The sequence below is a fragment of the Hemibagrus wyckioides genome, linkage group LG26 (assembly GCF_019097595.1).
Source record: "Hemibagrus wyckioides isolate EC202008001 linkage group LG26, SWU_Hwy_1.0, whole genome shotgun sequence".
NCBI lineage: Eukaryota > Metazoa > Chordata > Actinopteri > Siluriformes > Bagridae > Hemibagrus > Hemibagrus wyckioides.
This window is the reverse complement of record NC_080735.1, coordinates 20,167,499-20,180,172: the sequence shown is the minus strand read 5'-3', so window position 1 is coordinate 20,180,172 and position 12,674 is coordinate 20,167,499. Positions and strand designations below refer to the sequence as shown.

Genomic DNA, 12,674 nt, shown 5'->3' with positions numbered 1-12,674 from the left:
ATCAACAGGATGCCCCTCCTCTCCTTGTAATTTCCTGCAGTGGTTCAGGCATCAAAGCCTGTGACTTCTCATTCTGTTTTTCTGAATTCTTCAGTTAAGAATTTGCATGTTGTGATGCAAACATCCTTGTGACTGACTAGACACTCAACAGCTGAAACAGCATTCTAACATCCATCATCTTTCCCTGGCAGTGTTAGGAATTGGTTTTGGGGCTGCTAGCTCTTTCAGGCCTGCATCTTGGGTAGTTTGTGCTATTTTTAGACCCTGGAACTACTCTGCATTTTGCTTAGTACTTTTCACGTGTCTTGTCCTTTCTAGTTTATAGGTAGGGCAACAATATAAAAAAATATAAGTCTATTTAACATTTACATTTGTTGTGACAGTTCTCAAAAATGTCCCTTGCAGAACTCCCTTTAAATTTTTAAGCGAAATCAAATTTATGTACTTATTTTTTTTGTTTATGTGGAAAACATGTTTGTGGCATTTCATTGTGTCAACAAATTTTTGTCCATTCAGTGGGTGTCAAACCAACAATAAATTCATTTATGGATTGGCCTTACTCTCTCTCACTTGTGTATGTGTGTGAAAGAGATACTTTGAGTGTATAAGATAATGGATAATAAATTTTTAAGACTGATCAGTTCAGTGATTGTAATGAACCCACAGAAGCAGATGGTGTAGAATCCATAAGCAGAGTTCTTATTAAACAGAAAAATCAAAAGGCAGATAATCCAAAACAACAGACAAAAAGTGTTGTCAAAAAACAGGTGAAGTTCACAAAACTGATAAGGAAAACACTGTGGTGACAAATCCAATACACAAAATCTAAAGAGCAAAAACAAGAGGACAATGCAGGGTTAAACAGAGAAAAAGCAATCACAAAGAAAAAATCTAATGAATGGCGTGGTACATACTGTAGCTACCCCTAACAATACATCACGCTGAATCTTAACAGGAGCATAGCTTAAGAAGACCAAATACAGAAAGTGCCATTTAACCTTGAGCCACTGTTAATATTCAGGAGATGGGTCCCTCTGGTGGATGGGAGGGGGAGGTACGGGTGAAGTCGTTACAGCATCTTCATTTATAATAACTGTCATGTGCTTACAGAACACACATAGAGTAAAAATATATAAATACTGATATAACATACAAAGCTAAATAATAAGTTTCATATGTTTTTTTTTAGAGTGAAACGAAACAAAAATGTATATATGTAGCTTTGGCTAGTTAAAGTAGCTGTACTGTGTGCTTTACCCTGGTCAGAGTCATAGTGAGTCAGGATCCTACAGTACACCAGGATCAATGTGCCAATCAGGAATCCATTTTGTGTTTGTCTAAAGCTCAGAGCAAAGAAACTGGCATCTCAACTCATAATTCCTGCTCAGTTAGTAAGGGGGGTCTCCTAAAATCTGAATTTATCATATGGCTTTAGACCAACGTGGCTAGCATGGCCGCTCACACCATCAACACACATGATACATGAAATACTTGATGATCAATAAATAAATGATCAATAAATTTAGCAGGCTAGCTGATTGTTAACAAATCACACACTTACAGGAGGTGGTGTAAAAGGAATAAAAAGTATTTGAATATAAAAAAAACACACACACACCAAGTTCTAACATGCTGATTGTAGAAAAATGCTTCACACACTGATGATTAAAGCTGCTTTATTTGCTGATGTTGGTGAGTTTGTTCAGTTATTTCAGTGAAGATCTCTGTATTTATACATTCTGTCAAGGTTCATTTTATTCATCATGCTCCTCAAAGTCTGAAAGATGAAACAGAGAAGCATCAGAAAGGTGTGTTAAAGCACAGCATTTTAATTACTTTTCACACACACTGATTTACATTCATTAACATTACTAATTAGAAAACAAATATAAAAGTACAGTTGGAGTTACAGATGTATATTGTAGCAGATCTTCATATAAAAACATTTATTATCAAATCACTATTTAATCTAGTGTGGTGTGAGATCAAACTCACTGCAATATTCTCATAGTCAGAGGATGTGGGCGTGTCAGCAGGAGGACTGGGAAGAGAAATCTGTGAAAACTCGAGATTTGCGTATGTGTCATTTTGGGCACTCTGCCCAGTGTTCTGCACAGAGGAGGGAAGAAGAACATGAGCAGGTTCTTCTGAAGATCTTTACAGAAAGATATTTTTATGAACAACGCAGCCATCTTGTGGACATTTCTGTAATAACTCACCTGATTCTCACCTTCATCTTCATCTGCCTTCTTCTTCTGTCTCCTGCTTCTGCTCACACAAAGTCAAATATTTACCCACTGTAATCATCTTCAGAGTCATTAGTGATGAATTTATCACCACAAATATTCTCACCTCAGCCAGAAGAGTGCAGAGAGAAGAGCTGCAAGCCCAAAAAGTCCAAGTCCAACAGCAACATACACCATCACAGAAACATCTAATAGTGTATACACACACACACATTTTACACAGTGCATGATGTAGAACAGATCAGTGATCACACAGGAATGAAAAATCATCACCCTCACCATTAAAAGTGATGGACACTGCAGCTGATCTGTCAGAGCCGTGTTCATTCTGAGCCTCGCAGTAGTACTGTCCACTCTGTCCAGCTCTGTAACTCTGTCCAGATCCTACAGGTGATGATTCTTTCACCTTATACCAGGTGTAGTTCTGTGCAGGTGGGTTAGCATCACTGCTGCAGGTCAGAGTCACTGAACTGCCCTCCACTATCTCACCAGAGGGACTGATGGACACTGAGACATTCTTTGGAGGATCTAAAACAGACAAGAAGATAAAGATACAAGACAAACCCTTCATTATTTTTCAGATTACTGATGGTAAGGAAGTTATATCATGGACATTAGTGAATCATCATAAACTCACACTGGACATACAGAGACACCACAGTAGAGGACTGATGTCTATGTTTATTCTTAGCCTCACATGTGTAATCTCCACTGTCCTCAGATCTGATCCTTTTAATTGTGTAGGTATTTCCTGTACTTAAAGACTACCTTAACACTTATTTTACTCAATGAAATCCAACTCAATTTATAACATTTATATCGTGTGCTTTTTCTGGATTTTTGGTTGATATTTGTTTTCTATCTGTTACAATAAACCTACCATACCAATTATACACCCTTCATTTCTTTGTGAGTGGGGAAACCTACAAAATCCGCAAGGGATCAAATATTTATTTTCCTCACTATATATTTGGCTCCCATTGAATATTAAAGCAACTTCATGGCCAAAATGTGATGTTACAATTCTGATTCATGTTACAAATCTTCCTAATGTGCTGTAAATGCTTGTATTTCTCCATACATGGGGGAAATGAATACTTTACAATATGTCTTCCAAAATTTTTCATACTTATTTTACAAAATAAAGTGTATATTTATATTAAATTTATGTAAAACTAGTTTTATTACTGAGTAGTGAATGGTGACTGAACAAATGAGTGTAATAAAGACATGTTATATGGCTCTAAGTGAAATGCAGGTAAAGGAGCAGTATAAAGTTTTTATAAGGGAAATAAAGTGTATAAGGGAAAGAAAGGATGAGGTAAGGTACCCAAGGAAGTGCTCAACTAAGTTTGTCATCTTTGTGTTCTTACCCACTTTTCCATAATTTAGTCATCTCCAGTTCCCACTGGTTTCCCCTATCACATGAGCTACCAATCATGGTGAGCAAAGACTAACATGTGCTTCCTGTGTGAAGGCCTGTAAAGGGAGCCAACTGCATCTTTTCAAACTGCTGCTAATGGAACAACAGGTAGGATAACACACTTGGAGGAATGTATGAGGTTATAGGTGTCCATGATTGGCTGGGGTCACTGTGACTGATAGAAAAGAGTATGCCCCTCCCTTCCTGAGAGCACTTTTAGAATTCTCATTAGGTTTGCACCGCCAAAGAAAAAGATCCTAAAGGACCACACTCTCTGGGAACTGGGGTGTCTGGGGTGCTCTAGACCATACACCAAACCCTTGATGTAGAAACAACAGTTCTGTGAGGAGCAGCTAAAGGTACATCAGCAGAGTGTTCTTCCAGCAACCCTGATCTCTGTCTGCTCCTGACTGCTGCGGGGAACACCTGGGTAAGGGCATGGTAAAAAATGATCGCCTTGCCTCTAATACTGTACAACAAATTTCAGTACAAGTGATAATATTGACAACAAATAGAGTGAAAAGTAGAATCTTTAAATTATTAACATGTAATTCCGAATTAGATACAGACTCAATTTCATTGTTACTTTCATGCTGCTCTTTGCACACTTACTTAGATATTTGAACAATTAATACTATTTGCACTGTCACTTTGTTACATATAAAATTGCACATCAAGGGCTGCACTGCAATTAACCTAATTTCTCCTATTTGTGACCCCCCACCCCCACCCCCCTTTTAAACTGTGATTTATATGCTTTATTTAGATGCTTCTTATATATCTTGTAGTTTTTGTTCTTAGCATTGCACTAGTAACTTTATACTGTATACTTTATACTAGTAAGTGTATACTGACTATTTGTAAGATATACAGTGTGCAATCTTCAACCTGTCTTTGTGTTATTGTCTCTATTGCTGCTGGATCTATCTATCTATCTATCTATCTATCTATCTATCTATCTATCTATCTATCTATCTATCTATCTATCTGTCTGTCTATCTATCTATCCTTTTTTTTAATTATAGTTTTTATTATAGCACTTGAGCTGGCATGGACATTGTCATAACATTTTAGATCAAATTCATGGGAGTGCCATCTGACACACATCAGTAGAAGAGATTAGACACGAGGAAAGTCTGACTTTTTGTACAAGACAGTTAACATGGCCAGTATCACAAATCTGCTTACTATTTAAATAGGGATCAAGAAATAGTGCAGATTCTTGAATATTATTCAATAAATATTTACTTTCTTTGTTTTAAATGCTTAGATTAAAAAATCTAAACCTAAGTCTGTTTATTTATATTTCTTTAATTTATAGGAAAAAATCCCAGATTTTCAATGTGGTCTCAAACTTTTGGACCCAACTGCATAAAAAAACAAGGAAAATAAAAGCAATCAACAATTTAGTCAATATCTTTTTGTTTTGTTTTCTTTAGTTAAACTAGTACTTCATGTTCTTATCCTTCATCAACTATCAAGTTGTAAAGTATATACAGTAAGAAGAAGGTAAATAAAGCTCACATCTGACACTGAGGGTTTGAGCAGGAGAGTGGAGATGTTCATATCCTCTTACAGCACAGCTATAACTGCCTGCATCCTCACTGCTGACTGACTGCAGACGGACTTCATTGCTCTCATTGCAGTTATTAGTAGGTTATTAGCATAACTTACCTTAAAATGATTTTATTTACCTGTAACATTGAGTGTAACTCCAGGATAACCCATGAATTTTTCTTTCTCTTCATTTGTTGTGATTCTGAAGTAGTACATGTGTTCATCTGTTTTCTTCACATCACTCAGTCTGAGGGAGAAGTGATTCTGTCCATCTGTTAAATACTGCACTCTACCTGAGTAACCTGGTTCATTACACAGATCAGTCGGCTTTATACCCTTAACTGGGTTTATTAACCAAAACCTGTCTTTCACTGTAAGACGTGTTGGGTGTGTGTAAGTGACGTTCATAATCACTGTAGATCCTTTTAAAGCACAGAGATTTTCTTGGCTGTATTTCACACTCCATTCAGTCCCCAGAGCTGCTGAAACATGATAGATGAAAGAGGTGATTAGAGGTCATTATCCTGAACCCCATCAAACACTCAGTTAGCTCACAGCTTCACTTTTCTCCTCTGGAACTCCAGGTTGGAGAAATAAAAACTATTCTTCACCACTGGAAGAAAACTGTGTGCAGGATTTGGGGTGTGTTCAGAATTCAGGACTCGTCATGTGGAATTAATAATCAAACTGTGAATCTGCATTATGATCCACTATTCACACTTTCAGTGTTAAGTGTTTTATACTTTACGTCCAGTGTCACTGACAGACACCTTTTTAACTACAATATTTCATCCTGGAACGCAGGTTTAGGCAAATAAATAATGTTTTTGTCTATTCCACTTTATATTTTGGACCTTGACAAATGATTAAAGTTCATGCATTTTTATTTACTCATGATTCTTAAATTGATCTTCATCACATTTGTCTTGTGTGATATCAGCTGGAGTGAGGAGCAGCGTTAAGTTTCTGACAGTTTGATAACCACAATGTCACACATAACACAAAAACCTGGAACTTTTCCCTGTGTAAATACTGAATACACCAAATCTGAATACAGCACGATGTGAGAATTTAATATAGAAATGTATTTTAAAAAACTGCAGTCCACTGATTAGACATTTTAAATGTTTAAAGAAAATGTTTAGACAAAACAACTACTAGTGACTTATGCTAGTGATTTATGTTATAATTCTTAACAAATATTGGTGATTAAATCTGTATTTACTGTCTCCAGTGTGTGTGACTGTGATAATGTAAATGTAAGACTCACCTGTGATCCTCAGGAGAAAGATCAGACAAAGCAGAGAAGATGTTTTTAGGGACATCATTCTTCTATTAAGATTCTACATGTAACTAAAAACATAAAATAAAATTACACCAAGTAACAAAACCAGCATACAAGATACTAAACAGTTAAACTGAACTTTCTTTAGACTAAATGATGCATAACTACATGAGAGATGTTTATTCTCTAGTGTCAGAGCTTTTTAAGAGTCAGAGGTGAAGCTGTAAATTTCCTGACATCTTCAGGACAGAGGAGTTTATACTACATCGTTTCTCAGTGACATGACAAGCTGCTGTTTCTGTTGTCTTTTTTACTTCATGTTAGAGAATACAAAGTGGCTGGTGGGGGAACACCTGTTTATAGATGCTATGAATGTAAACGAGAACAGAAACTCTTATAGACATTAAAGAACATTAAATGAAAAACATTAAAGGAAAAACACATGGTGGCGTTCTGTTTTTGGGAAAATAATCAACTTCAGTAAACAAGTGCAGGAGCATGTTTGTATATTTAGAACTACACCAGGTTACATAAGTAACCTGATACCCTAAGACAAGGAACCAGATGCTGAGTCATGGCTGATGCTATGGGAATGCTTCATTGAAGAAGAAATGTGTCTGAAGCTCTGTGTACACCCATGCCAATTTATTGGCCCAGTTAGGACATGTTACAGGGATATACATGCCAACAAGTCCATATAAGGCCATCTACATCACTTTACTCCAGCTTTTACTTGTCTGAAGGAAGCGCGAGTGGACGTCCAAGGTGTTGCAAGCGATGCAGCATCTCATTCCCATTTCAAAGAACTGGGTTACATACATAACCTGGTGGAGTTCCCTTTCAAGGGAACTCAATGCTGTGTCATGGCTGACGCGATGGGACCATCAGTACCCACTCTGTAACACACCAGTTAATGTCTGTCCTAGAGGCTGTGAGATAGAATGAGCGAACTGAGAACAGAACATCAATTATCCCTGAAGGATCTGTGACCCTGCAGTGGGGTTCAGGTCCAGGTTATTTAACCTGATAAAGGTGTTCAGAAACTTCTCAGAGCCTGACTCCATGGGCTCAAAGGGAGCTTCAATCAGCTCCTCTTAAACCATCAAGAGGTCCCTGGAGGGAATGTGCATTCTGCAGGGTGGCCTCAGCCACCTGGCACCATGCAGAAAATGAGAGACCAAAGGGTGCCTACCCAAGGAGGCCCCAAGGATAAGTTTGGGACTCAAGGATTGAGACTCAGCTGAGCTATCTGGTTCTATCTGAATTATTGTTAAATTTACATACGTTCTGACAATTGTAGAACTTGTTCCTTGCAGAGCACCCATTCAATTTTTGGTGTAGGACTACACCCTGTGTCTGAGAGAGGAGATCTCTCCTGGTGGGAATCTCCCAAGGAGTGCCATCCAGAAGGGAGACTAGGTCCACAAACCAAACTCGAGTGGGACAATGTGGAGCCTCTAGTAGAAGGTTGATCGTGTTGCACTCTGGCTAGGACTGCTGGGAGTAGAGCTACTGGGGAAAAGGCATACAGGAGGAACCATGCCCATGTCTGTACCAGAGCATCCAGGCCCAGAGGGGCTAGGTGAGAAAGAAAAAAACATACAGACAGTGGGTCGACTCTTCTGCCAAAATCTAGATGCCACTCCCCAGGCCCTGATTTACATGCCCTGGGATGAAAATCTTTCTCATCAAGAGAAACATGGTCCCTGCCCAAAACAAAGTATGCTGCACCAACCTGAACAGAGGGCACTAACACATGGTAGCTCCTGGGTTCAAAGCCCACAGAGCATAACCCTTACGAGGGGATGTCTGTGGGGATGAAAGCCTGCACCCCTGAGCCAGAGCTGAAATGGCCTCATTTGAAGCAGACCCAAAGGGATAATGTTGGCTGTTGCCACCATGAGGCCAGGCACTCTCTTAATCTCAGAAACTGAAAGCCTTTGGTCTAGCAGATTCACTTTCACTGCTTACAGGATGGACGCCATTTGAGCAGGAGACAGACATGCCTGCATCGAGTCCCAAATTACTCGTAAGAAGGTGGTTCTCTGAGAAGGAGAAGACAAACACTTCTGTGGTTTATCTGGGTTGATCTGGGTTTACCTCATATGGGCAAGCACAGCATAGCCTTCGACTGGGCCAGAATGAGCCAGTCATGCAGGTAATCTAGTACATGGATGCTCTGAAGATACAGTGGCAGCGGGGGGTCCGGCTGAAAGATGGCCCAGGCTGCTCACTGCAATGGGGGATAAATTCCCTGAGCGCAGATGACTAGCACTTTGCCTCCTGGTGCCTGTTGATGACAGTACTCACTGCTTTGCTGAAGAGGCCCTTAGGCGAGATTGGGGCATCCAGGAAAAAGGACTTATCTCTGTCTGTATCTCTGCCTCTCTTTGGCAACTAACGCAGCCATAAAACAACCAATGGTGTGGGCAGTCTGCTTTGTGGCACAGAGCATGAGATCTGTGGCTCAGACGAGCTCTGAGATCACCCTGTATTTCAACCTCTTGCCACAGTTGAGTTCTTTTAGCAGGTCAACCTGGTAGGCCTCCAAGACCACCATGGTGTGCAGGGCTGCACCAAAGCACTGTAGGCCTTCTCCATGAGGTGACTCTATACAGCTTAGAATGGCTACCTCCATGCGAGCTCCTCAGAGCCCAGAGGAGACAACAACATATTCTCTTCCAGATCGGGAGAGATCAATGAGTGAGCTCCAGAATCTGAAACCGGGATATCAGAGTCAGGGGGGAGGACAAGAGAAAGGGAAGTTCCGCCAACCTGACCTATGGACCCCATAAACAAAGCCACCAGGCTGCCTTGGTGGACACAGGATCTGAGCCACAAGGTGCAGAAGCTTGGCTGCAAAAATACAGGCAAGCGGGATTGTAGTTTGCGAAAAGTAAAACTCTCACATTGCATGCAACTGGCTCTCTCGAGAGCCGACCAGCTGTGTACCTCTCCTAAACAACAACATGCCATCCTCCATGACATTGCGAGGGTACAGATGCACACACCACCGCTTGCTACAATCCCCTTTCTCCCTAATCGTCTTTTATTTGTATCTTCTTTTGTTCATAGTCTAGACAGACAGGACAGACAATTGACACAAACATACACAGAACACTTCATGAAGAAAAAAAAACTGGAGTAATGTAAATTAGATGCCCTTATATGGATTTGTTAGCAAGCATTCCCTCATCATGTGTGCTCACAGAGCTTGAGACACAACTTCCTGTAGTGTTCCCATAGAGTGAATCATGATGCAGCGTCCAATTAATGGCAACCATTCCTGTGTTGAAACCCCTAGTGGTAGGGTGGTGATGTGTAAATGAATGTGGTTGTGCATTGTCCATTGCATACTGTGTATGTGTGCATGTGTGAAATCAGTTTCTATATATATACTTCTGCTTTTCTCAATTCATTATTTCTTATATAATTCATAAAATTCAATATATCATTCCCTAACGTTCCCTATCATTCCCCTCATTTTTTCACATTTCCTCCAGTTTGCATGTTGAATTCTGCGAAGCAAAAAAGTCACACAAAGATTTAGGGTCAGAAAAAGTGTCCAAGGAGTGTGGCTTCAAATATATAACAGAAATAGTAAACCTTTCTGCTACCTCTGGGATTCTCATTTCAACATTCTAGGACTTGGAACACATCAATTCTGATCTCGGACAATATTTAGAACAGATACTAGGAGAATTGGAGGCTTTTGCCATTTCCTAACACATCTGATTTGACACCACATCAGAATATGAGCGAAGTAGATGTGGGTGTATTAAAGCAGGAAAATAATAAACTACACAAGACAAGATTACACCTGGGCCTGGACTCAGAATCACTGCACAAAGAAAGAGGCCCAAAATATGTAAATATAATATCATGATACTTAAAGGCATTTTTAAGATACCTAATATGTGTCACAATAATAACAGTTCTCCATCCATTTTCTGTCCCTCTTGTTGTAAACAGGGTGATGGGGAACCTGTAGCTTATTCCCAGGCACAAGGCAGGAGACACCCTGGTTGGGGTACCAGTTTATAGCAGGGCACAGTCATACACCCACACAGCCTTTAACACATGTCTTTGTACTGTATCTTCTGCCCCCACAGTGCCTACACAACCCTGCAATTTTACTACCAAAACCACAATCTCAGAAATAAGTGATCACATTATAGATATTATATCTCATATGCGATCAGTAAAAGTTGATGAATATAGAAAATTACATAAAGAAAAGACACATGACTTGAAAATATCATGGACACCGGACCTGCCAATGTTTAGGAAATGTAGATATTTCTACATTTTGACTAATGAGTGAAATTAACAATTAAAATAATGAATCTGTTTTTCTTACCATGTCTTTAAGTGTCAGGAGAAATGTCTGTGGTTAACTAGTGTTGCTGTTGTTTTGCTCCTTTTTCTGCTGAAGTGGTTAATTCTTCTGAAATTGTCAGAAAAAAATAGAGAGAGGTTTTCTCACATAAAATAAAATCTAATAAATATTTTAAATATTATTTATTATTATAATATAATATAATATTATTTATTAATATTACCACAGAAGCAGAGAAAGAATAGCATCATCACTGAAAGGTTTCAGAACTATTTGATGCAACTTTGTTGAAGTCATTTGCATTTTTCTTTAGAAATGAGCAGCTGCTCTTTAGCTTCATGCTCGAATGATTTTCTCTGCTCTAAAGTGCTCTTTCTAACAGAATTGTCACCATTTCCTTCTATATACACATCTATTAAAGCAGCAGCATTTATTTACTGACTTACAGCCAAAAAATGAGGCCACTTAGCATGTGAAGCTAACCTGCCCAGCACATCCTGTGTGTAATCATGTTACAGTAGCTGGTACCAGTGATGCATCTATGCTGAAATTTACTTCATTAACTGGTGATGTTTTTGTATTGTGTACTTGTGTGTTTACTACCACTGCTGAACTGTACAAAAATCACAACACAATGGCTCTCCGAAAGCCTTTAAAAACTAGAACAATTTTTAGATGTGCTATTAAAGATAACAGGGTGTGTCAACATGAGAATAAACACAGTTTATGCACTGTGTACAGAGTGCTTTTAGCAACTCAGTGGACATGTATGAACAGATGAATGATCTGCTTCACCAACACCCAGCACAGCCCAAATCAACAACCACTTCCAGTAAACAAAGTGTCAAAGGTTAAAACAAGCATTATAACACACTTCATCATAAGAATGCGTAGTATATTTATAATATGGATAATATAATACGTTTTCTCTGTCCTCCTTAACGTTAACTAAAACAGAAATTATGCTGCTCTGCCACAATAAGCAGTCATGAGCAGCTACTTTTCTTATGTATTCTGAATATATCTGGGCACACTCTGCCCTGGGCTGTCTATGTGATACTATTTGCTTATGCATCTTATGATTCTGACATCCTATGATTTGTTTTCACCTACATTTTTTTTTCTGTTCTGTTTTGATAAACATGTGCCGAACACAGACACTCCATGTCAGTTTGTCAATTTGAGATAGTAGCTGGTGTGTATGTTTGTTTTTCAGGGCAAGTAATTGTTATCGTCACTATTTATTATTATTATTACTATTATTATTATTATTATTATTATTATTATTATTATTATTATTATTATTATTATTATTCCGGTTCCTGGACTCGCTACTAGTCCTAAACAGTAATAGCTAAAATTATGGTTCCAGCGCTAAAACGAGCATCTGTAGATGTCGTAAACAAGCATGTAAAACATTACCAGTCCTAAACGGTAATAGCTAGAAACATGGTTCCAACGCTAAAATGCTGCTTAGGTGTGCTATTACTTTTCATGCTGATAAGTATTATAGCTTTTTATATAGATTTGTAAATGTATTTTTCACAGACTTCAGACCGCTGGTGTGTAAGTGTGTGTGTGTGGGTGTGTGTGTGTATGTGTGTGTGTGTGTGTGTGTGTGTGTGAGACGTCAGCTAGAGTGAGTGAAGAGGTTTAAGTCGTATCGTCTTTAAACTGATATTTAAGCAGAACACACACGCTGGTTCGTTTAGACTTGATATTTTAACTGTAACTTTATTTTGTGTTTATTATTCGATAATTTTTTGCAATAGTTTAAGCATGTATAGTTTTTATATATGTAACGGTGCCGTGCAGTGAGTTGTA

General features: G+C 38.7%; 1 protein-coding gene across 2 annotated transcripts; it reads right to left on the bottom strand.

Moving 5' to 3' along the window:
* Positions 1–727: 727 nt before the first annotated feature.
* On the bottom strand, positions 728–11,125 carry LOC131346932 (B-cell receptor CD22-like). 2 transcript variants are annotated; one of them, XM_058380738.1, is made up of 9 exons: positions 11,074–11,125; positions 10,872–10,958; positions 6,497–6,579; positions 5,364–5,708; positions 2,526–2,774; positions 2,353–2,434; positions 2,220–2,268; positions 1,996–2,109; positions 728–1,777 (listed from the first exon to the last, which is right to left on the bottom strand). In XM_058380738.1, exons 3-9 carry the CDS (start codon positions 6,552–6,554, stop codon positions 1,712–1,714), a joined length of 963 nt encoding a protein of 320 aa, XP_058236721.1. In that variant the 5' UTR covers positions 6,555–6,579; positions 10,872–10,958; positions 11,074–11,125; the 3' UTR covers positions 728–1,711. The 2 variants fall into 2 exon arrangements, with proteins under 2 accessions (XP_058236721.1, XP_058236722.1); XM_058380739.1 differs by having other exon boundaries at positions 1,996–2,041; positions 2,231–2,268.
* Between the last annotated feature and the right edge of the window lie 1,549 nt (positions 11,126–12,674).

Bases quoted from the DNA above. Each gene is read 5' to 3' on its own strand.
- LOC131346932 (XM_058380738.1), bottom strand. From the start codon at position 6,554: ATGATGTCCCTAAAAACATCTTCTCTGCTTTGTCTGATCTTTCTCCTG. The intron at 2,110-2,219 runs GTGAGTTATTAC...TCCTCTGTGCAG, and splicing joins AAGATGAAGGTGAGAATCAG to AACACTGGGCAGAGTGCCCA. The intron at 1,778-1,995 runs GTGAGTTTGATC...TTCATCTTTCAG, and splicing joins CTGACTATGAGAATATTGCA to ACTTTGAGGAGCATGATGAA.